The 25,856-nt window shown below is 41.3% G+C and overlaps 3 protein-coding genes across 3 annotated transcripts in view; 1 reads left to right on the top strand and 2 right to left on the bottom strand.

The window, feature by feature from the left end:
* Positions 1-1,462, bottom strand: part of wdr17 (WD repeat domain 17) — a 59,327-nt gene extending 57,865 nt beyond the window's left edge. The window contains exon 1 of the mRNA XM_074665466.1: positions 1,374-1,462. The gene's annotated coding sequence lies outside the window, so the exon portion shown is untranslated. The remainder of the gene's footprint in view (positions 1-1,373) is intronic.
* A 3,757-nt stretch (positions 1,463-5,219) lies between these two features.
* On the bottom strand, positions 5,220-8,442 carry LOC141811201 (high mobility group protein B2-like). Its single transcript, XM_074699182.1, has 5 exons — positions 8,321-8,442; positions 6,532-6,691; positions 6,127-6,275; positions 5,846-6,020; positions 5,220-5,746 (listed from the first exon to the last, which is right to left on the bottom strand). The coding sequence occupies exons 2-5, from the start codon at positions 6,676-6,678 to the stop codon at positions 5,573-5,575; spliced, it is 645 nt and encodes a 214-aa protein (XP_074555283.1). The 5' UTR covers positions 6,679-6,691; positions 8,321-8,442; the 3' UTR covers positions 5,220-5,572.
* Positions 8,443-12,022: 3,580 nt separating this feature from the next.
* On the top strand, positions 12,023-25,250 carry pmm2 (phosphomannomutase 2). The gene is made up of 8 exons (XM_074684668.1): positions 12,023-12,342; positions 14,128-14,239; positions 14,392-14,468; positions 16,901-16,992; positions 17,076-17,175; positions 22,438-22,513; positions 22,654-22,769; positions 22,952-25,250. The coding sequence occupies exons 1-8, from the start codon at positions 12,274-12,276 to the stop codon at positions 23,054-23,056; spliced, it is 747 nt and encodes a 248-aa protein (XP_074540769.1). The 5' UTR covers positions 12,023-12,273; the 3' UTR covers positions 23,057-25,250.
* The last annotated feature ends 606 nt before the right edge of the window (positions 25,251-25,856 follow it).

Raw genomic sequence — 25,856 nt, 5'->3', positions numbered from 1 at the left:
GGATCTCCTGGTTGGGTCATGACATGTTAGAGAGGCAGGGCCTCAATTATAGAGGTCTGCTCATGGCCCTACCCCATACAGACCTCCAGGAGACTGGCCAGTCAGAGAAGGAGGCTTTAAAGATACAGCAGCAAACACAGCGCTTCAGGCAGAGAATGAAATAAAAGTTTCCTTAAACACCAGTGAGAGGGAAAACAAAACAAAACAGGATTTTTAGAGCTGTAAATAATGTACAGCTTCCACAGGGGAACCGGTGTGAAAGCATGAAGACCAGAAAAAAGCTCAGTACCCCCTCTTTAAAATAGCTGAGCTCCCAGGAACAAGCTGAGCTGATGCAGCATTTCTGCTGGTAATCCAAGAAACAGGTTGGGTCCCCAGTTAACAGGCTCCTCTACTTTGGACCCGTAAACCAGTTGAGGTTCAGGCAGCAGACTCTCTGTCTCTGGCTAGACTTACTTCCAGGGGACTCGACACCTCTTTCTCTTTCCATTCATGTCACTGTTCATCTCCCTGGTAGTGTCTGAACTCTCCTGTCTCCTAGATTCCTGTGGATGGATCCTTCTGGGGACCTGCTCGACTTGAGCTACAGCTTTAAACATGTTGACTTTCAACATCATCATTATTATTGCCAATGTGGATCTCAGAGCTGCTTGTCTCCAGTTTGTCCTGTCTATGAAGGTTATTACAGGTGTTTAAGTGACTTTTAAACAGCCCGTTATCTTACTTAAATGGCACTGCTAATATCAGCACTGTTGTGGCAGATGGATGTTCACACTAGGTCTGACTCTGTTCAGGGAAATTTTATCTTTTTTTTAAAACCACTATTTGAAACTGCTCATAATAGATGCATGTGAGGTCTTGGAAGACACAATAACAACAACTACAGTCTGAGTCTGTGTTCTGTTCCTTGAAATAAGCTTTGTCACACATTGGTGGAATATCAATAACAATTGATTGACGCCCATTGGTTGAGATGTTTGATGAAGATCAATTAAGTCTAAGAAGCTCGTCGGTAAATGGATTTGCTGGCCCAGTGTGTCAGCGACGAACCGGGTATTTGTGAACCAAAGTGCTGACCAAAGGGACGCGTTTCAAAGCCTCATGTTACGTCTCTGCCCTAACACATCCCAGTCATATGCAAATGGAATCAACAGGTACCATTTGGTTAAACTGATCTGTGTGAAAGGTGTGTGTTTATGGAGACACCTGTCCCTTACTGCTGATCCCTTCACACCGCAGCTCTGGGACATGTAAGGTGGGAGAAACGAGGTTTGAATCCAGTCATTTGTCCGGCGACGCTGCAGGCTTGTTATGCTAGCATGCTGCTAATGTGTGTGTTCGTGTCCGTGAGTGTGTGCGCGTTTTCATCTTACCGTTAGTCGTCGGTAGGCTCGAGCACAGCGGACAGCTCCCAGGTACTGAAATGCTCCCTGCTCACCGTCCTCCGCGTGAGGGGGGAGGAGACGGCGGCTCTGATTGGCACATGGGAACGAACGTTCTGATCACTGATTGGCTCTCCGGGATATCAATGCAACAGTTTTAGTGTACATCAAGAGGCGTGTAAACCAAGAGGTGTGTGTGTGTGTGTGTGTGTGTGTGTGTGTGTGTGTGTGTGTGTGTGTGTGTGTGTGTGTGTGTGTGTGTGTGTGTGTGTGTGTGTGTGTGTGTGTGTGTGTGTGTGTGAGCTGGTGCTATGGCCATGTCATGGCTCGTCCAGCATGATGATGATGTATGATTACATTACTGGGATCCAGATTGCAGATTCATTCACTGAGTGTATCGACATAGTGTGTGTGTGTATGTGTGTGTGTGTGTGTGTGTGTGTGTGTGTGTGTGTGTTTTATTTCTCCACTTAAACAGAGACACAGCAGGGAATATGTTTTATTTTGTTCAAACCTGATCCACATGTACAGATTCAAGGCCTCCTCCAGCATATGCAGCAGTATGACCATCTGCAGTCTTAAAGATGATATATTTTTCGGTCCTTCCTGTCCTTCACAGTGACTGTTAATGTTAGATAAAATGCACGGCTACTCTTTGGAGTTTTGGTAAACTAAGAAATTTTCATAGGGGAGACTGGGGACAGTTGCAACAAGGGATGGTTGCAACAAGCCTCGTTTCTCCTATCAGAAAAGTGCTAAAGTGATGACACTCACACTGCACATGCTCAGTTAGACCCTCTACCCACCAAGAAGAGAAAGGCCATATTGAGCATCTGGTCCTGCTTCTATCAAGTAAAGTTGTTTTGGAGGTATGAAAGTAGCTTTTTTATGAGCTGTTTTTTTTGTCATACTGTCCTGACCTTATGTATGAATGAATCCAAACCTATCTAGTTTGAATCACTGTTTGTTGACTATTAAATGACATGGTGAGCATGTGTCAGTGTCAATGTGGCTAGCTAGCACATGGCGTTTTGCCATGACTGGCACCATGGGGACAGTTGCAACTGTCCCCATGCTATTAGGTTAGTCATATTAGAAGAGACCACACAACCATGTTTTTTAAGATTTTTAGTTCAAAATGGACAAAATTTTGCCCCGAAATGCAATATTGCATTTTTATAGCTTCAGTAACATCTGCACATTGGCTCAAGGTAGGCCCGTGTTTTAAACAAAACAAAACTAATTCAATACCTTAAAGCTGTACAGAAGAGAAAATTGAATTTGAGCCCACTCTGGGTCATAACATTAGTTTTTGTCCTATTTAGACAAAACACTGAGGATAATTAAGGAAAATTAATGTTTTTTTCATATGTTGCAACCGTCCCTGATCTGTGTTGCAACTGTCCCCAGGTTTGGGGTCAGTTGCAACGTCTGAATTCCTCTATTCAAATAATTATTGTGATTAATGTAATATATGTTTTTTGTAATGGTATTGGCATACAGCAGACAGATGTGGGTTCAATATGTAAAGATTTGGTGAGACTAGTCCAAATATTCTCTGAGTAAGTGAGAGTAATGAAAAAAGTGGTGCAACTATCCCCAGTCTCCCCAACCTTTCTGTGACAATGAAAATTAAGATTTAACAGCAGCACTATAAGAAAGACTGGGTCCCCTCTGTTTTTTTCTGCAGTGACATTAGAAATATGTGTGGTTTTGTTTTGATGGCTGGTTGGTGCTTTGTATTAATAAATGATAGAAGTGTTCAAAATGCATCTGTTCATACTTAGAAACAGTTATTGAACTAATGGTCCAGAAAAGCTGTCTGTGAGCTTTAGTTTTCTTCTTGTAGCTGACTGACCCCATCCCACCCCTGTCTTTTGCTCTACCAATAATGTTTAATTCTGCTGCCAAGCTCAAGTGGACACTCAAGGAACTGCAGTTTAAGCACTGTTCTTAACTGGTCAATAAATTAAGACCTGTGATTACTGTTAGTGTATCCAATTGTATTTTCCATCAGTCAATTTTAGTAATGTATTTAGTCTCACGCATTCTTCTGCTGTCAGAAAGAATGACAATCGATCAATCAACTTCCTGCTCTAATAAGTCACCTGGCACCAAGTGGCTCAATCCTTAAACACAGAGCCTGAAGACAGATGGACAGCAAGAGCCAGAAAACTACAGGGGTTATCAAGTGGGCACCTCCTGCCACTGGTGTTTTGTTATATCCGACCCATGGCACTATGGTGGTTTCCCAAAGCCCAGGTACCTTGCCTTGCCTTAGTCTGATGTGGGCGTGGGGTGGGTGTGGGCAGGCATTCACGTCATCATTGCTGCCCAAGTGCTGTTCCAATGTTCATGTCCTCCGGAGGCATATGTCCTTCGTTTGGTCAGCATGTAGGGAATTGACCAAGGATACGCTGGTGTATCCTTTGCTGCCTTGCCATGGCTAGAAATACCCAACATGCAACGCGTGAATCTACAAAAAAGCAAAAAAATGGAAGGAACAGACGCACCAGAGAGAGGCTAAAGTGGAGGCGCGCGGTAAATTCCAATTTAAATGTAAGCAACAAAATACACCTCTGAAAATAACAACTTATACCATGTCCAACACTCAACTCTTTTGTGTATCACTCACGAAACTATAATTACTGAGAAGCTGCACCTGCAGAGTGTCAATGATGTGACAATAAAAAGCAAAAAGCGTACAGAAGTGGCAAGCCATGACGGTATTTGTAGCTGCTTGAGCTCCTCCCACATTTGTAAAAACTTTCCAAGCACTGTCCACAGTGCAACACGTTATGTGAGACAATGTAACTCAAATTACGTACACATTTGTGACAGGATTCTGATGGTAAAAAATATGTCTTTGTAGGCTGTTCCATTAGCATCTCCTTCTGAGCAGAGGCAGGACACTTGCCTTGGATCGGAAGGAAGTGGCTTCGGAGGCACGGCCTTCAGAGGCAAGGCAAGGTACCTGGGCTTTGGGAAACAGCCTGTGTGTGTAACAAATCACAAAAGCCATAGTCAACTTAAATCCATACACTTTCACACACATTTATTCAGTATGATGACTCCATGTCTAATTTTGTGGCCTCTTTGGAAAACAGCATTTGCATTGAAGACCCAACAGTTACTTCTCAGCCAGTCTACATAGGCCAAACCTGGACTGATAAGGATCAGGACGCTTGTCCTTTTCAGTGGATGTGAAAGAAATACAGATTGTACAATAAAAATTAGTAATGTGACTTGGGTGAGCAACATGATGTCATACAAGTTACAAAATGTTACAGAAGAGCTGCTTCAATGATCAGCTTCCCAGGTTCCAGGTTAAGAACTTACCTTCTCTGTAAAGCACTTTGAATTACCTTGCTGAAACACACCAAGTCTAAAGACCATGGCTCTCCATCTTTAACGGCTCAATAGCTTATTTTCCTGCAATATAATGGTCTTTTTCAAATTTGATTTAGGCCTTTTTTTTGCTGTTACAGAATTGCATTTTTCTTTTGATGATCTCACCTGTCTGAAAAGTAAACACTGCTTTTTTAGGTCATCAGTTGGTGTTCAGTTTGAGCAATTTGCTCCCCTTAGGACTGACTTTAAAGACCCCCTGTAAACTACCTGACTCATGTTAACTCTACAACAACAATTTAAAATGAGTCCACACATTTTAAATCAATATACAAAATTTTATTACAAAAGAAAAAAAATCAGTCCCACATGAAAGTTTTCAAAGTTCCACATTAAAATGGCTGCAAACATCTTTAGTAACCCAACAACAGATAACCCCTGGTAGTAAAACGACAGTGAAGAAACAGCACCACTGAACAAAAACATGAGCAGTGCTTCCAGAAACAAACATTTTTAAAACTTGATTTGCTGCCTGTTCACTGCATGTACAGACGTTTCAGTCCATCGCATTATCACAGATCATTTCATGTGGCTGGCAGTTTGGATCTAGAGATGAAAAGCATCCAGGTTGAGCAGAGAGAAAACTTAAAAAAGAATCATGAAGGGGGCTAAGTGACAAAATAAAATCATCATCCCTGAATTTAAGGAGGAAAACACGTCTGATGTCCTACAGAGGCAGAGCAACAGTGCAGACAAATACTGCTGAAACATCCACACAACAAAACAAACAGGAGTTAAACTGAACGATGCATCGCAAAATTCACATCCAATGCGCAACTCGCTTAGTCATCATCCTCGTCGTCGTCATCCTCATCCTCCTCGTCATCTTCGTCCTCATCATCGTCGTCATCATCCTCATCCATTGGCACTGCCTTCTTGCCGGCAGGTCTGCCAGGTCCACTCTTCTTACCAGCATCCACCTTTGCACCTCCTTTGGCGCGATAGGCAGCGACATCCTGTTAAACACAAGTCCTGGTGTTAACTCAGAACAACAAAACCAAACCAATTCTTACAGTTAGAAAAACACATTGATGTGAAGTAAAGCAGGCACACACCCTCTCATATTTCTCCTTCAGTTTGGCAGCCTTGGCAGCATATGGGGCCTTGTCTTTGTCACTTTGTCTGCCCCACAACTCCCCCAGCTTCTTGGCTATGTCACCGATGGCGATGCCAGGGTTTTCATCCTTGATCTTGGGACGGTGCTCTGAGCAGAACACGAAGAAAGCAGATCTGTAGACAGAGGGCAGAGGTGAGCCAAGTTAGTTTCTTTGTCACAACTAACCACTATAGACATCATAACTCATCAATAATCCTAAGGCAGGAGTGTTGAACTTACGGAGGTCTTTTGGGTGCGTTAGGGTCCTTCTTCTTCTTCTTGCCTTTAACACCTTTAGGAGGGACGTAGGACTTCATTTCTCGATCGTAACGAATCTTGTCGTTCTTGGCCATCTCCTCAAACTTCACCTTCTCCTTGCTTGACATTGTCTGTCGGGTCACAAAACAATCATGTTTAAGACCAGTAAACTGTAACATTTGGATGCACATGATCTGCTTTTCAATACAAGCAGGAGTTCTCTCATTAAGCTAGAAATGGTGTTTAAAGTGAGTTTTTCAGCAATTCAGCATCAACTCAGTCTTAACAAGAACAACACAGTGCTCAAGTGAACCTTGATGAGCTAATATTGTTTTAATAAGCACAAAATCATTCACATGCAAGATTAAAGAGTATTTCTGAACACACCTTCCATCTTTCAGAGCATTTCTTGGAGAACTCTGCAAAGTTCACACTGGTCCCTGGGTGTTTCTTTTTGTGTTCTTCACGGCATGTTGCAACAAAGAAAGCATAGGAGGTGGTCTTCCCCCTGGGCTTATTTGGGTCCTTTGACATGGCTGCGACTTGGCTATAAACAAAGAAACAACACATAATGTTATGCAGTTCCACTGAAACATCACTGATACACTTTAAAATCCTGTTCCATGGCTGGGTTCCACTGAAAGCTTGAGTTTTGGCTTCTGATCATTGGAACCTCAGTACACATTGTAGGGTCTTCTTGAACACTGCCCCCTACTGGCGAGTTGTTGTTGGTGTAGCAGACCTTGTCAGGAAATCCATGCACAGCAGGAAATCTAATTCAAAGAGGACCTTGCATTGCAAAGTCCACCAGTTTTTCATTCTGGTTTTGCAAAATGGTCAGATTTAAATAAAAACAAAACTATATTCATATATAGCGCGATGTATCTTATGTCCTTAAAGGAGTTACAGCTGTGTGCATGAAAATGAATGCAATCCTTTTAATCCTTTTAATTATTTAATGCATCTACATATACACCAAATTCCAAATTTTACTGTCAAAGAAAGGGCAAGTTTGTAGAAATCACACTTCCATCATCATACAATCATACAAGTAATGTTTAATGTCAACTCGGGGGGGGGGGGGGGTGAAGTTGGGGGGGTTTCAAGACTTATCTCGTCCCTTTGAGCTTGCTTTAATTGTCTTAAGCCACTGCCAATGAGTAGACCCAATAACTGCTGTCACTCTGCCTCTAAATATATAATTCAAATAGGATAAAATAACCAAAGCCTCTACAATCTGCTTGTTGGAACTAATGCTTCGCTGCACACACATTTCCTCTGTCTAATTTATCTAATTTTTTTTTCAGGTATTTTAAGCATTTATCTAAAATAAATAAACGTTCTGACGCTTTAGAAAACACCAACACAGTAACGACCTTATGTTTAGCCCCTGAATTTATTTTGAGTGCCTGGAACGTTTTCATACACTTTACAACACATTTGTGTATTAAACGCATATCGCGAGTTTCCCTGTAGTTTGAAATTAAATTGATTCTTATATGTAATTTGTTAATAGAGAACCAAAGGTGTGGTTCGTAGTTTCCGATGCAGTCGTCGTTAGGTTTTCAAAGTGTTTGTCGCTGAAGTGTGTTTTAAGGCTCTAATCGGATTTCTGCTCCACTCTGACAAGAACAGACTCCATTTTGTATCTTCCCGCCTAAACTTTAACTGCGCCAAAACCTCGCCCAACAAACCGAACAAATATCGGCGTCCTTCATTTTATCGACATTAAGTCATCTTTTTTTATTTCGGTGGACAAGCCGTTAAGTTTAAATCAAATGTCTACTTTACTAACTTTAAATATGGCGGTTAGCACGGTGTAGCAGCGGAGCTACATAACCAAATGGCGTTTCAGCTGCATGTTGCGCACACAGCGCGAGACCAACTCAGACTAGTGTGCCCTTGATTTAATGTTATAATCCACGCTTTTAATTCCCCATACCATATCTACTTCAAATACAGTTGTTTAATCGAATTTACGATGGAAAAGTACACTTACACAAAGCTTAGATCACTAATCGGCTCTAATTCCCCTATATAGTTGCAAAAGCAGGGGATAGTTCGTCTGGAAATGTACAATTGCACACTTAGTGATAAAACACAGAAGTGGAAGGCGGTCTAACAGAAAAGGTGGTTCGAAAAGTTAGCTAACAATATTTAAACAGTGGAGACTTACCTCTTCTCGGTAGGACAAGTAGAGCACGACTGTATGAGGAAGAGAGCGCAACTGTTTTGTCGCCGTCTGCGAGGTCGAAGAAACTTAACTAGAACTACTTTTCTCACTCCGCCCCAACTTCAGCGGATTGGTCAGATTCAAGCATTTCAATTTGAAAGTTGGGACCAGAGAGAAATGCGTTGCTGTGATTGGCTCGTGGGCACATCAAGTTTGTATGTCATCTCTGTTTGCTGATTGGTTGTACTGGGGTTTTAAACTTACGGCGCGAATGTTCCTTTGTTCGCCAGGGAGTCTAAATGTGTGTTGTAGTGTGTGTACGATTAGCCCGTCTCTCTCTGGATGGCAGAGACAAAGGCAAACACAACTCAGAGGAGCTTTGGGCGTTATTTTACTAAGTTGAGCGATATGACACAGCACGACATTTTTTAAACATGCGTCTGTAACGATGAACTATACTTTTGTTGAAGGCAGAATTACTTTCGTAAGACTGGAAGATATTTTCTGTTTCGAAATCTCTCTGTGCTCTCATAAAACACGAGTTTGAGACTCCAAAATAAAACATATTACTCAATAAAACCCTTATTAACTTCAAATTGCAATGTTATGTGGAAGACGTCACATCCGATTTGTGCTGTTGTGAAAACAAACCACAAGTTTCGATGCTGAAGAGTGGTGTGCCTTCCTGCACCATAACTACACAAAGCTTATATTGTTGTTCACTAATCAAAGCACAGAGCTTAACTGGAAAGCAATGTGGATGCAGGCAAGTGTGACGGAAGAGAAGTTTGGTTGATCAAAACAATCTTAACATTTAGGGTCTATAAAAAGTGAATAATAGAAAAAAACAATTATCACGAGGACCAAGTAATTCATTGTAACAGGGCCTGCTTTTACTATTAGTTATGTTTAGTAACAATCAATTTCTATAGCTAAATTGAAATCATCTAACTAGGGGATTTAATCAGGTCGGTTATGTTACTTGTGAGTGGATCATTCTTTTATTACAAATTAAAAATAATATAATGACTTTTTTTTAATTCTTTGGATAACTTGTTTGTTATAATCACTAAGCAAAAACACACAAAAAAAAAAACAGTGAAGGGACATGCAACTTGTTTGCGTTGCCATCATAGTTTAAAATCCACAAGTTGGCAGTGTTGCAGCTCTGGAAAATGATTGTTTTTCTCCAAGAGGACGCCCCGCCCTAAGCAATGACGCTAGGCGTAGCTTTTTAACAGCCCCCCGCCCCCCTACACACACACACACACACACACACACACACACACACACACACACACACACACACACACACTGAATAAACCATTACTTTTAACACTGTGGGAATATCAGAAAAACATAGAAAGATAAAGAGCAATATGTGGTAAAGACTGGCGTCACCACGTGATTTCTGTGTTTGTTAAGTAAGAACAGATATGCATTTTTTATGCTTTAAAATCATACACAAATGCACACATGTAGACATCCAGTCTGCTACAAGCAGTGCCTATTGATTAAGTTGAAATAGTATGCAGTGAAAATGAGTAAAATCAACATTGCCAAAAAGTTCCTGGACAAACTTTTTGAGGGGGGAAAGGGAAAAAGGGCATATATAGTGTATTCTTGCCACTGAAAAGGGGTACTTATGTCTCTGTGTTTACTTAAGCATGCATTTTTGCCTCCCAAGGGGACAGTTTATCAATTTTAACCAACCAGCCAATGGGACAGTATAGTGTTTTGCCAACCTGGAGGGCACTTAAGCACACGTTTTGGCCCCCAGAAGTGCATGTTTGCACATGTCTCTCAACAATTTGGCCAGTGGTGGCACCATTGGAGGTCCCACTGGGAAAAATATGAAACTGATCTGTCCACCTCACATGCTGTTCCCAAAAATGCATGGTGCTAATGCTAAAAAAGAAGTCTACACCTAAATCTTGTTGCAATTGTCAATAGGTGTTTGCTTCCACAGAATTCATTTGAGTCTACATAAACCATTAATTTACTATCCTTAGACCAGGGGTGGTCAACCTGCGGCTCGCGAGCCGCATGTGGCTCTTTGCCTTTCAGTATGTGGCTCTTCAGTACATTCATAAAAATATATATTTAGGTATTGTTATGAGTAGTGGTGTGCTGATCAGTCTAAAATATTGATATATTGATGCCAACATTGGGATCAGTATTGATCAATACTTGGGTGATGAGACTGAGTTAAGGTTCAGTTAATCCTCTCTACATGTGCTCCTTTTAGTTGCTCAATCGCTCATGTGCTTATAGCTATCTATCTATAAAGATAGATAGCTAGATAGCTAGATAGATATACAGTAAAACAGAAATTTATCTTTGACACGGCTTCAAATACAAATTTAAACCATAGACTGTATAAAACATAGACATAGTCACCCGTCTGTTTCTGAAACGGAAAATGAAGCATATTGGCTAAAGCGGCCATATTGGTCGTGGCAAGGGCTTCGCATACAACCAAAGGGCGCCGGCCGTCACGTGACCCTCAGCTGTGCCTCTTATTGGGGAAGCTCATGATCTTAATATCCTCTGAATGGCTGCGTTAGAAAAAATTTCACCCCCCGTACAGTGAGTGCCAGTAGTAAAATTGGCAACTCAGACAGGAGACGTTCTTTTGAACCAGGCTGTAAATAGGTTAATTTCTGCTTTGAATACTTTCTTTGGCTTGGTGTGTATGTGACTTCTGCTACTTCCCGAGCCAGCCTCAAGCGAACTCTCCAGAAACAGCAGATTTTAGCACCTCTGCATTGTCTCATATTCTCAGACCGGAGTTTGCCGCTCAATTTAAACACACTTACAAACATGATAAATCTTGCTTTGATAATTGGAAATGGATTTATTACCATTTTATGTCGTTTTGTGGGTTTGTAAGACCACGTGTGTGATGTGGCTCGTTGTAGTACCATGGTAATTTTTTTGGCACTTGGTCTCTGACTGGTTAACCACCCTGCCTTAGACCATAAGTGTATTATACGGATGCAGTTTTTTGATCAGCAAAATGAAATGTATATCCATTTCGGATTAATTTTAAATAAATTATATAACTTCTGGTGTAAGATTAAAAACCAAATGTGATGAATCATGCTGCAATATAACTCTATGCATTACCATTTTTTAATTCATTAAAAACATGACTCTGAGATCACTCCCTGACTTTGTTGTTATGGAAATAATAGTAAAACTTTACTTTGACGATTAAAAATAATGAAAGGACCAAAAATTAAAATTACAAATTTACTTGAAAGAATTCTCCTCTCTGAATTACAGAAACCATTTTCTTCTCTTGCTGAATTAAGTACATAAACTTTTAATTCAAATCATCTGCAACTAATTTTTCCAGTGCCTCCTTGACCGTTTCATTGATTGATTTTTACAAAATGCCAGATCAGGCAGTCTACTTTGTACATTGATAACTGGTCGAGATGAACTATAGTTTGTTTTGTAAATCTATAATAAAGATTAAAAACCCCACAAGCTGTCTCTGCTTCCTGAACTGAAAACCAGACTCGTAAAACAGAGGCGGTATGCACTGACCTACTACATCATCATAGGAAGGACAGGCGGTCTGGAAGTCTGGAAAACAGCCTTCTGTAACGTGTGCGCATGCGTACTTCACCAATCAAGCAAAGAAAATAAATATTTGCGTGAAGGATAAAGTTCCCACTCCGGGGCAGCAGGTGGCAGCACAACCTCTGAGGATTTTTTGCTGACAACCAAAGATGAAAAGGAGGGCAGTCCATTTGGTGGTTGTAGTTCTGGTTTCAGTGTGGGTAGTCCAGTCTGCTGGATGTCCTTAAAGGACCGAACAGACCAACACACAGTGAACAAACCGAGACATTACCCGGTCACTGGGAGAAGTCTCTGCTCAGTCAAACAGATCTGGTGCCTTCAGTGAGGAATCGGCTCGTCCAGAGTGGGAGCACACAGAGCAGAACATGGGTGAAGTGGACACGAGCACGCTCTGCCTGTTTGACGTGGACGGCACCCTAACGGCCGCGAGACAGGTAATGGATAGGTGTGTGTATGATTGTGTGTATGAGTGAAACTTCATCTGACTCCATACAAACAAGCTGCACGTAATGTTGGTGCAACGTCCGGCTCCACGTTATCATAACGGTTCCGAGCACTAATATGCTCCGCTGGAACATTAGTTCCACTCGGAACTATCGCACATATGTGGTTAATCTGTATTCTTTGACAGATGTCAGTGAGTTGGATTACTATGATTTATTATCACTGCCTGCGCGCGCCCTGGTGTTAACCCATTATAGGTTGAGCTGTAGATTTTTTTTTTTCAGTTAGATAATGACATCCACATTTAGTTACAATTTAACACGAACTACACAAAACAGTAAGATTCGACTTATAACACATGACAGGAAAGTTCTCGAGTTTCATTATTCAATTTAAATAAGAGAGAAGAGTATCAGAAAATGAAATGCATGGATAAAAATACAAAAATAGTACTATTGAAACCAAGTTTATCATTTATTTATTTAATTTTTAAATCACACAAACTTTACTTAGCTATTAAAATATAATTAGGATGGCAATGTAAAACTACCCATGAATAAAATTTACCTGATTATCTTAGAATTAAAGCAGAAGTACCAGGCTCTACCCTGACCATCTCATCTTGTGATATTGATTAAGATTGTGTTTGCAATATAAATCAGCAGATTTGTCGAAAGTATTTAAACATTTGCCAAGCTGTTTATTAAAAACTTTGTGTTGTGAAGGAAATCACTCAGAGCAGATGCTAATTATGATTCCAACCAGTTCTTCCTGTATTTTATTAACAAGTAGAACCAGCTTCACGTGCTGTTCGTGGCTTCTATTTAACCATGTCCTTTCCAAAATCAGTCCTTAAGTTTTTTTTCTTTTATACAGCCCCTGGCATCTGACAATGTTTTCATTATGCCACTGAGATTAATCAAGTTATAATTTATATGCTTTTAAATTTTCAGCGAGGTGTACAAACCAAACCAAGGTCTACCCGGTACAACTAGTAACAGTACTTTCCAGCAAAACTCCATCTGGACGGTTCATAAGCTGCTGGTTTAACGCTACAGCTCTGTAAATTCTGCAGAAACTCAACAACTTTTCCAGCTGATGTCTCTCAATAAATAGATTTACCAGGATGAGAAAATCTGCTTCATGAACACATCAGACAACACAATACCGCCCCCTGTTCACAAAATGAAACATGGCCAACTTTGAAGTTTGGACACCCCAGTTTTCGATTAATGGAATTAAAAGTGTACAGAAATTTCTATTGGCTTTGTACAAAACACTCATCCAGTTGAATGATAAATACAGTTCAGTCAGGAAATTTTCATACAACTCAGTGTATGAACAGAGCAAAACAAAGTTCTGAACAGAAAAACAAATCAAGGTAATAATTAATGATTGGTTAAAAAAATAAAATAAAAAAAAAACTATCAATGAGACTCTGGCCCCACCTCTCAAAGCATTTGCAGTTTAAAATAAAAAAAAGCCTTTTCAATAAAAGACTTGATAAAAACAGGACCTTGGGAAACTCTACCCTCAAATACAATATCCTGAAAATAATGACAAAAAGGAAAGACAAAGAAAGAGTAGATTAATAAGATCAAAATTGAATGATAATACATTAAATCCACCAGCATGAGATATGATCCAACATAAATATATTGAAAAGTTCAAAAGAAGTCTGTCTCCAGGTGGTCTCTTTAAAAACCTGTTTCTTGTTCATAAGTTGGTCTTGCTGCTTGTTAGTTGTTTACTAATGGAGCCAGCTTCTCTTCCAGCGGGTCACTCCTGAGATGTCAGAGTTTCTCCAAAGGTTGAGGACCCGGGTTCGAGTGGGTGTGGTTGGTGGTTCAGACCTCAGCAAGATCAGAGAGCAGCTGGGGGACAATGGTAGGACACACACACACACACACACACACACACACACACACACACACACACACACACACACACACACACACACACACACACACACACACACACACACTCACACTCTGTCATGTATGTAATGAGTTAAACTCTGTCTCTCTGCTCTCTTAAAGTCATCCAGACAGTCGATTATGTGTTTGCTGAAAACGGACTTGAAGCTTATAAGGACGGAAAGTTTCTCTCAGTCCAGGTAAGATTTCCAGAAACATCTCCACAGTCCTGGCCAAAAGTTTTGAGAATGACACAAATTTTTGGTTTGCATGAGGTTTGCTTCTCATTTTTTTTTTGGTAGCAGCTTGTACTAACGCTACACTGTGACGAGTGATCAGATGGATTGCAAACAACAGAAAAGTCATTCCCTGCCATGAAAAATGACCTCATCGTAAAAATCTTGTTAGCTAGGGAGAAATGGTTTGTGAGGACAAGTCAGCTGATATCCCCCTGTCGTGCTGATTAGAAGAGCAGACTGGTTGCTACCAAAGGGTAGTGGTGCTTTAAAGTTTTCTTCTGTTCATAGTTATTTCTAAGGAAACCTGCAGTCATTGTTGCATTGCATCAAAAGGGTTTCACAGGCAAGGACATTGTAGCTTGTAAGATAGCACCCCAATCAACCAATTATCGAATCATCAGGGACTCCGAGGAGAGTGGTTCAGTTGCAGTGAAGAAGGCTTCAAGGTGCTCAAGAAAGTCAAGTAAGTGTCAGGACCGTCTCCTAAAGAGGACGCAGCTATGAAATCAGTTCACCACCAGTGCAGAGTGAGCTCAGGAATGGCAGAGGGCCAAAAAAGCCACTCTGGCATTCTGCAGGAAGTATGGGGATTGGACTGCAGAGGACTGGGGCAGAGTTATTCTTTCTAATGAAGCCTCCTTCAGACTGTTTATGACGTCTGGAAAAATGTTTGTCCAGAGAAGAAGAGGTGAGCGCTGCCATGAGTCCTGTGTCTTGCTAACAGTGAAGCATCCTGACACCGTTCATATGTGGGTTGCTTCTCATCCAGGGGGGCGGGTTCACTTGAAATGTTGCCTATATACACTGCCACGAATAAGTAATGGTACCCAAACACCCTCCTAGGCCAACTTCTCCCAATGATCCAGGGGCAATTTGAGATGAACAATGCTTTTTCCAGCATGATGGGGAAGTGATAACCTAGTGGCTTGGGGAACGAAACATTGAAATTTTGGATCCATGGCTAGGTAACTCCCCAGATCTCAATTAGGGCTGCAACGATTAGTCAACATAATCGACTATGTCGACGATAAAAATTAATCAATGCAAATTTTAATAGTCGACGCGTCGTATTATTGTTTTTACTGTCGTTGTCACATGGTGAAATCAAATACCAGAGGGTAATACTCATTTGTAACTTCAGTTCACAGCATGAGGAGCTGTGTTATTGGATACTTTTGTGGGAAAAGATCACTAAGTTCATACGTGAGGAATACTGATGAGGAAAAATCTCCACTCTCAGAGAGCGCTGTGTGCTGACAGAGGCTCTGCATCTCCAGCTTGGACAGCCTGACAGCTCCCGGAGTTTGGTGTCTGTAACAGAGAGTGAAAGAGACTCTCTAAATCACGTTATCAAACAGTTTTTCAGGATCTGAGACATAAAACGAGTGTCAAAACTCCCCTAACTTTTGAAAAGAGAGGACATTTATCTGATGGAGCTCTCACTCTCAAGCTCACACTGCACCGGTAACACTTAGCGGGGAGGAGGGGCGGAATGTGCATGAGTGAAATAGCACATGTAGAGAAACGAAACTAAATGCAGGAGAGCTGGGAGAGAGTCAGGCGGGATCATACAGAGAGCAAAGCAAGCCCCAATAAGAAAATAAACTTTAGAAAACAAGCCCAAAGTCACTAATAAGAGGTCTGTCCAACACTGCGAACAACAACTTTATTTCCCTGTTACCTGCTTCATTCATTTTGAGATTTATTTAATTTTTTTGTGCAGTACTTCTATATTTTTATGCCATCATGAATGAAATAGAGATAAACAAACAAACAAACATGACACAGGGCTGACCAATCAGAGGTGAGAACCTAACCCTGGGTAAATGCAGTGAAAATGCAACACACAGGTTGAATTATAAAGGTCTGCACATTTTAAAGGCCAAATTAGGTTGAAACACAAAATAACCGTGATTAATCGACTAATCCAAAAAATAATCGATAGATCAGTCGACTTTAAAAATAATCGTTAGTAGCAGCCCTAATCTCAATCCCATCGAGAACCTGTGTTCAATCCTTAAAAGGAGGGTGGAGAAACAACGACCCAGGTACTGATTAGGAAAGAATGGGTCGTCGTCATTCAGGATTTTGCCCAGAAAATATCACCCAGCATGCTGAGGGAAATCGCTGAAGTGAAGGGTCAACACTGAAAATATAAAGTCTTTGGTTAAACTGGTTCATTTTTTCAAGACGTTAACACATGTACAGTATGCTTATAATTGTACTCTACCATATAAACATCTAAAAAAGGATGCAAAAAAATGTGTCAGCAAACTTTGTGAAAACTAAAATTTGTGCCATTCTTAAAACTTTTGGCCTCAGCTGCACAAAAAGCTGGAATAAAGCAGCTCTGAGTGTGAATCAGCACTGAGCCCTCTGTCTGCTCTGCTCAGTCCATTCAGGCTCATATGGGAGAGGAGCTGCTGCAGGATTTCATCAACTTCTCCCTGAACTACATGGCCAAGATCAAACTGCCTAAGAAGAGGTACAGACAGTTCAGAGTCTCTGTGTAAACGTGTTCATGTTTACAGCCGTGTAAAAACAGTCATTTTCCCTCACGTCTTACAGAGGCACCTTCATTGAGTTCCGTAACGGCATGTTGAATGTCTCACCCATCGGACGCAGCTGCACGCAGGAGGAGAGGAAAGAGTTCTACGAGCTTGACCAGGTAACAAACACTGACACAGGCATTCACAATAGTAAAGGGACACTGTCTGAGTAACCTTGTTTTCCCAAGGCGTCTAAGCTGGTGGATGTAGTATACATCACTGTGATGGCAGGTTTCGCCCTCATATACACTAGAGATCAAAATTAGAGAACAATTTATAAACACTTGTTTTTTTCCAGAATAATGTAATCCTCAATGCTCAACATTTAAAGGATTCTTTGTGGTGGCAATGCCATACCACTGGAACAGTGTTTTACATCAAAACATAAAGCATTGACAAAAACAACTTCATTTTTTAAAAAACATGATGATCAAAATTAAAGAACAGCATAGCCTGTAGTAAAAATAAAGATAGTAACATCATTTTATGGAGGTTACAATGATCAAAACTTAGTAGGAAGTATACAGGCCTTTGCTGTGAATTACTGCAGCACATCTACGACCACAGGATATAACCAGTCTCTCACTCTGCTCTGCTGTGATTTTGGTCCACTCTTCTTCCAGTCTCTTCCACAGTTCAGTGATAGTAGTGGGTTTCTTGGTCATAACCTTATCTCCAAGGATTTTCCAGAGGTTCTCTATTGGGTTTAGATCGGGACTCTGGGCTGGCCAATTCATTGCTTCAATGTTTTCACTTTTAAGGAACTGCTTTACTTGTTTTGCTGTGTGACAAGGGGCGTTGTCCTGCATGAAAATTGTTGACTGATTGGGTGATGAATGCAGGTAAGGAATCAAATGCTGTCGAAGGAAGCTTTTATAAACATTTGCATTCACTCAGCCATGTAGCTGTATTAAAGGCCCAACTCCTGTTGCAGAAAACACTCCCCACACCATAACACTTCCTCCTCCACCTTTCACCGACTTCATTACACACTTTGGGTTCAGTCTTTCCCCAGTCTGACGACGAACATAATGTTTTTACATCAGACCCAAACAAATTAAACCTGCTTTTATCGATGAGGTGAACTTTGGACCAGTTTTCTTCTGTCCACACAACATGTTCCTCAGCAAAGGTTAGTCTAGCCTTTTGATTCTTTCTGCTAATGAGAGGTTTGGTCACTGCAGAGTGGGCTTTCAGTCCAAATGTTCTCAAACGTCGAGACACTGTATGACGAGATATTGTCTTACCCTGTTGGTCACTGAACTGGCGAGCAATTTCAGCTGCAGTGTTAAACCTACTGTCCATGGAGGTTCTCCGTATTATCCTGTCCTCTCTTTCAGTTGTCTTTTGTGGACGACCAGACTTCTTGGTGGACTTAAATGAATTTGTGGCTTTGAAGAGATGTAATATTCGGGATATCACAGATTTGGAACGGCCAACTTCTCTTGCTATTGCTGACAAGATCGTCCCTTTGGTCTCCATCTGGACAACCTGCTGCCGGAGGGTTTCTGTGACTTTAGAACGGCTTGCCATCTTGTGAAGTCAGTGAAAACTGGAAGTTAGGCTGCCAGTTAAATAGGGTTTGTCAGATAATTAAGGATATTGGCACCAGGTACCAGACTAACACCAATTACAGGGAGGGATCTGAAAGTGTTCTCTAATTTTGATCAGTGTCCTTTTTTGAATATCTGATTTAAGTTTTTTATTCTGTGTTTCAGGATAAATTTAACTCGTGCAATATGCTCAAAAAACTGACCTTAAACTTGTGTTTGAATACATTTATGAGAGGACAATGGAATGAAGTTTACATTTGTAAAATTGTGGTGTGTTCTCTAATTTTGATCTCCAGTGTATGTGCTGTAAATAATTCGATTTACTCAGAGGATCAACAAATAGTGAAACAGAAAATGAAAGTGAGCAAAGAAGGAAAAGGCAGCTTATTCCAAAAAGATCACACCTGATGTATGAAGCTGAGTAGGGCGGGACTTTGAGGATTAATTCATGTTCTACCCATTTCACTTTGGTCCTGGTACTCAGTCAAAGCTGGTTTAATCTGAAAACCGTCTAAGAATCAGTTTGTGTTTCTACAGACAAGGGAAACACATATAGACCATAGACTGTATATAGAGTGGACAGCGTGGCTCCGCCATTTATCACTGTACGGTTTTGAAGCCAAAATACCGCCACCATTGGTGCCACCATTGTCACAGTTTGGAGCCAGAGTCTGTGCCGTAGAGACTGTGAGGGATTCTGGGAGAATCTGAGTGGAGCTGGGTTACAAAAATAATATATATATTTTTTTCTTTCAAGAGTCTAATCATTTCCTGACTCTACCTCCAGACATATTTACAATACCCCAAAAAAATACACGAGAACAGCAGCTGTCAATAATTGTTAAACATTACATAAAGCCTAGTTTTTAACCTCGTATAACTAATGGAAACGAAACTTCTCGGAAAAAAGAGGACTCAGATACAAGACAACCAAATAGTATCTTCAAATTACCACAACAATCGGATGTGAGAAACATTTCTATGAGGTGTAATAATTTTTTTAAGCTTGACCACAGCCCATCTGGAATGGCTGAAAAGCTGTATTTTTAAACCTATACTGCAGCCAGCCACCAGGGGGAGCAGTTCATGTGGAGACCTCACTTCAAGCAGAGCAAGCGGAAGTCTTTTTTTTTTTTGCAGTCTATGATGTAGACAGTGTCCAGTTTTATTTCTTAATTTATTTATTTATGATTTATTGAATGATTTGCGGTCGCAACAGCGTTTTGGTTAGCGTACTTAAGGCTGTTATAACTTTGCTTCTGGCCTCTGGTGTCAGTGGTTCTTTCTTCATTCCCAGTGAGGAGCTGGTCTTTTTCTGGACTAGTTTTTCCAGTCCAGGGACCAGTTCTCAAAATTTCAAAAAACTGGAGCTCAATTAGCTAACTAGCTCTTAACTGGCCCTGAAACTGGCTCGGCTGAAAATTGATACTTTTGGTGAGAAAGGGAATCATGATCTAGATTTTTAGGGTCAAACCCTGCCCTTTGTTTGCTTTCAATGACAGCAACAACAAGAAAGCAGTTGATGAAGTCTCTGTTGGTACATGTTCAGTCTTGTGAGATCGGACCTTCAGAGTCGGCTGCAGCTCCTTCCACTGTCCCATTATACTTTATAATAAGACTGTAAGCATGTGAGGAATCATTTTCACATTGGATCAGGTCTATGGTCTACAGTCTATGGCTCAAACTAGGCATGGGTACCTTTCACATGTGAAATGATACAGTACTGATACCTGGTACCTTGCAATTGGTTCTTTTGTGTGTTTATGTGGTAATAAATATTAAGTTGTTTAATAATTAAATCTCTAAGTTTTTCAGTTAAACATATTTTTTTCTCAAACTTATAATACTGTGTTCATGTCCAGCATGGAAAATCACCTACTCTTCCACTTCCTCACAGTCACAAGAATGATTCAAACATGAAACCTTTAATTTTATGTTAACTGGTAGGTACTATAGGCTGAATTTGGTTGGTACCTGTAAAAGTACCTTATCCAGTACCCCTCCCTAGCCCCGACACAACAAAGAAACAAACACCATACACAAATAAAAAAACAAAGAGCTACAGCTGCATCCATCTCAGCCATCGTAGTTAGAAAGAGGGTGCGTCTCAAAGCTCCAAAGCTCCTTCCTTCCTCCACGTGCGTCATTCACTTGTGTCTTAGTCCCTCCCACCAGAGATGATGGAGAGACGCGAGGAAGTGAAGAGAGGAGAGAGGAACGGAGGAGATTTGTTTTTAGAGCAATGGGACATCCTCTCCCCAGAGCGTCACATGAAGCGACGTGTTTCAGTGATGACGGCATCAGCTGATCACCTCTGGATCATCTGTCAGTCAGCTCTAACAGCTGTTTGTGCATCTGCGCATGTGCGCTGTAATAACTCTGATCAAACAGAAACAGTAACAGAGATTTGTCCGTTAACCAGTTTAACAAACACGCTACCATGAAGAAAACCTGCTCTCTGTTTATTCTGTAATCTGTTTATACTTTTCCGGTAAAATGCGTAATTGTGAGATTATTTATGAACTATTTAGCCTTTATCTTCAGCTCATCTGAACGTGAACTCTGAAACGTATTAATATAACCCAGTTTATTGTGTCTCAGGAAGATATTATTGATCAGTCAGTTTTCTGTATTAATCCTCTGTTATATTGATTTGATGATGGTTGTGTTCAGTGTTTTGTGTTTTAAACTCACAGCAAACACTTTATTTCCAGATTTATGATCAGTTTCTGAACGATCCTCTGTGTCTGTCCTCAGCTCATCTTTTCTCTCATTAAAGTTTGTTGCGTTTGTGAAGTTTCATGTAAAGTCTTAGCCGCTGCAGCGTCCAATCAGAGAGTGATATTCCATATGGGGGCGTGTCTGTCAGTGAAAAGACTTCCGCAAAGCCGGCTCTCGTGTCTCCTCGATCATAGCTCATCGGCTCAGTCTCCTCCATCCTCTCTCCTCTCTACTCTGAGCGCAATTATCGCTTTGGGACAGTATTCAAAATGGCGACTGGGAAAGTACTTCCGGTGTCGTGGAGGAGATAGGACGGACGTACCCAGTGTTTTTTCCTGGTAAACATGAAGTAGATCAATGCATACGAAGTTTCACTTACAAGCAAAGGGCACAGCACCACCTATTGGAGCAGAGTGAGACGTTATCAGCCAGAAGCCTGATTGTCTTCCCTGCATGTTTACACAGACAAATCTAGACCCCTTGCTGGGTCTTAATGATAAAGCTCTGACCTTATTTGAAACACTGGGTGCATGTAAACTGCTAACTGATTAATATTGACCTGTGAGGTCTCTGCATGTCCCTAATGTCCCTTCAGCATGACTGCAGACCAGCAGAGAGGGCCCTGCTGTGCTTCTGACTGACACCTGATCACAGGGACGTGTTTGTATTTTTGAGTGTGAACAATGAGACAGAAAACTAGTTTTGGTTTTATAAGGAAGAAAAAGTAATACAAATAAAAATCACAATCTGAGTTTGTAGTGAAAAGCTTAGAGATTTTATTTTGGCCTTGTGTCACAGCACAGTGTTTAAGTTAAACGTCATCACCAGCCTCCTGCTCACTGAGTGTTTCCATAGGCTAACCCTGGTTCCTGGGGAAACCTAGTGACACAACTCTGGTTGTTTTGAGTGTTTCTGGATATTTCTACAGTGATACAATCTTTTTCACTTGTGCTGCTCCTCCAGGGCCCAAAACAGATCTTAATGCAGCTTATCATCTCCTTCTTGTGGTGGTTATCTGTAATACTGAGGATAACAAGCTCGAACCATAAGCTGACTCTAAGTTCACTGACTTTGATTTCATCCTGAGGATGTTTTTTTCCTCTGCAGAAAGAGAAAATCAGAGAGCGCTTTGTGTCGGTGTTGAAGGAGGAGTTTAAAGGAAAAGGACTGACATTTTCAATCGGTGAGTAAAGATATGGAAACTTTTATTTTGAAGGTACAACAGCAGCTTCCTGCCTGTGTGCTTTCAGGCCACAGGGATAAGGCTGTGCAAGGCTGTGTAATGTAAATCTCTCTCACCTTCTCCTTTCTGCCCCCCTGCAGGAGGCCAGATCAGCTTCGACGTGTTTCCTGACGGTTGGGATAAAAGATTTTGCCTGGGGATCGTTGAGAAGGACAATTACTCCACTATTCATTTCTTTGGTGACAAAACCAAACCTGTGAGTCAAGCAGACACGAGCTGATGGCTATGGAGATTAGATTCTTCATATGCAGAAAACCAGCAGGCAGACAATAGATCAGCTTGGAGAGCAGACACGTATTTAAGGAGTGGGTCCTGATGGTGTTTGTGTCTCAGAATCTAACCCCTGTTTTTTTGTTTTCTTGTGTTTTTTTGCTACAGGGAGGAAACGACTACGAGATTTACAGCGATTCTCGAACCATCGGACATGAGGTCACTTGTCCTGAAGACACACAGCGTCTCTGTGAAGAACTCTTCTTCTCCTGAGTTGGAGCAAAGAAACTGTGTTTTTTTTCATTTCTAATGAAAATCAGATGAAGGATGAAAGAGGATGATTTCACAGCTGGAGGAGTCAGCCAGGGAGGGTGACTTTCACAGAAAAAGGAGGGGATTGTGGGTATTTGTGGTTGTTGTTTTTAATGGGAACTGTCATGGGTTCAGATGACTGAATGATTTTTTTCTCTGCTTTTCTGATACGAGCTGTGTAACCAGTGTGTAACCAACAAACCATTTGATGATCCATCATTGAATCACTGAAAACAGAACTCAGCTGTTTCAGCATCACCTGATCCTCATCCTGCGTTAACCCGACCCTCTGCTCCCACGGGGCTGACTCTGATGTGAGCATCACAGACACCCAGAGGACTCTGTGAGCCAGGGGGTCACATGTTACTGTCACAGCATCAAAACAAGCTCAAAATCAGTTTAAACTGAGCCCAGAGAAAAACTCTCAGGGGAGCTTTGTCTCAGCTTCTGTCACTCTGTATGTGAGGTACTGAAGCCCATAAGCTGATCTTAGAAGGGGATTTGAATGAGACCATTAGCCCTTTTGAGTCACTTTACTTTAAAGCTATGGTCTACGATTTGGAAGCTTTGTACATCTTAATAACACTGTTATGGTCCTATGGTCCAATCTACACGATATAAAGACCAAAAAGAACAAAAAAAAATCAATTCAGTATATCCCCTGCAAAGCTGCATACAAGTTGACCTATGGACTCACGGACCAATCCGAACCGCGCATGGTATGCGCGGTTCGGATTGGTCCGTGAGTCCATCCAATCTCCTGCCTCCCTTGCCTCGCACCGTCATGCCCACGGTCCCACCTCGTCCTTCCCCACTACCCCTCTCACATCTGTTACCCTCCACAGGGAAGGGGAGAAAACCAAAAAGTTTCAAGGAAAAGGCCGAAGCAAGGAAGAATTATGAGCGATGCAGGTGCCAACAGAGACTGAATATTGGAGAAATTTATGACCAGTGGAAAAAGCTGCAGAGGGATTTGGGACTGAAGACTGACGCAGAGACAGCTGAGTTTCTGTTGAACAGGTAATGATTTTGTTGACCACAGTGGGAGATGTCAGCTGAGTAACTCTGGTTAGTCTGAGCCTGTACTGGCTAATGACTGAGCGCTGCTGGTTGGAACAGGTCGGCTCTGTCAATAGATTTTAGCATAAGTTAGCCACACATCTTTAGCATTGTAAACTGAGCTGGTGAAGACACGCAGAGAAAGGTAAAGCCTCGCCCACAGTCGGCTCTGCTCTGATCAGCTGGCAGTGGAAACGCCAGACCTGCTTCACCGGCTAATTCATGGTTTTGATCGCGCCGGTCTAATTGAAAAAGCTACCACTGTGTGTTACAAGGAGGATGACTGTCTTGTTTGTTACATTTTCTGCCAGCTGGCTTCTTGCTCTGTCAGAGGGTGCGTGTTGTTAGGAGGCGAAGAAGGGCGATACGAGCTGGGGGCGGGATCTTGGAACACGGAGGGGAGGGGTGAGTGAGGCTGTGTTTTTCAAATGTGTCTCATCAGCCAAACTGGGTTTCAGATTGTAGACCATAGCTTTAATGGGCATATTGCATTTCATTTTTTTTTTGTAAATTAACACTTAACATCGTCTGATAATGGTAGTAGAATAAGTCAGTCATTGATTTTACACTTTAATCAACAAAAAAGGCACAAATTTCGAGAAAGAAGTGGCTGGTTTCAGTGCAGCTGTTTAAAGCTGTTTTTTTTTTTGTTCAACATGACGCCATGTTGAAAAAACGTGGCACCTTCTAGCCACTGTAATCATAACAGGAGGTTATAGCCATGCCTGTTTATGTAAGAGATATAAGTGTAACATCTGAAACTGTCAGAGGAGGCGTCAACACTTGAATAAATTCAGTCTTAATTTACTGAAACTCTGTTTCATCCTGTTTGATCTGAAATAAACAAATCAACTTAACCAGTATTTTCTTCACTTCTGGACCCGTCTCTATGTCAGGGTGCAGTCTATGAAAACTAGACAGTATATAAAGTCTTTATATCCATACAGCCTATGCTGAGAACCTGCTCGCTGATAGTGAACCTGATGTTAAATGCAGTTCTGAGAATGGTAGTGAGCCTGTGGATTTAATATTAAAATTATCTGTTTGTTACACACTGCTTGGCCCAAAAACAGTTACACATTCTAATATAACGCCTTTAGTTTTGTTAAAAGCACACATTCTCTGTAGCTTTGTTTTGATAAGCTTCCGTAATGTCACAAGATTTATTTCCATCCAGTGTTGCATTAAATTTTCACCAAGGTCTTCATTGATGGTGGTAGAGTCTGACCACTGCACAAAGTCTTCTCCAGCACATCCCAAAGATTCTCAATGGGTTTAAGGTCTGGACTCTTGGAGCCAATCTATGTGTGAAAATGATGTTTCATGCTCCCTGAACCACTCTTTGTCAATCTGAGCCCGATGAATCCTGGCACTGTCATCTTGGAATATGGTAGAAAAACTCAATCGACGGAATAACCTGGTCATTCAGAATGCTCAGGTAGTCAGCTGACTTCATTCTTTGAGCACAGACTGTTGCTGAACCTAGACCTGAACAACTGCAGCAACCCCAGATCATAGACTGCCCCCACAGGCTTGGTTCAAAGGCAATAGTCATGATGGGTGATCACTTTATCTGCCTCTCTTCTTACCCTGATGGCCCATCACTCTAGAACAGGGTCTATCTGGACTCATCAGACCACAGGACCTTCTTCCATTGCTCCAGCGTCCAATCTTTATGCTCCCTGGCAAATTGAAGCTTTTT

The sequence above is a fragment of the Halichoeres trimaculatus genome, unplaced genomic scaffold, assembly GCF_033239565.1.
Source record: "Halichoeres trimaculatus isolate MK-OKI-2021-1 unplaced genomic scaffold, fHalTri1.1 fHalTri1_scaffold_2, whole genome shotgun sequence".
In the NCBI taxonomy this organism is placed as follows: Eukaryota; Metazoa; Chordata; class Actinopteri; order Labriformes; family Labridae; genus Halichoeres; species Halichoeres trimaculatus.
The sequence above is the reverse complement of the archived record's forward strand: the minus strand, read 5'-3'. Positions and strand labels throughout refer to the sequence as shown.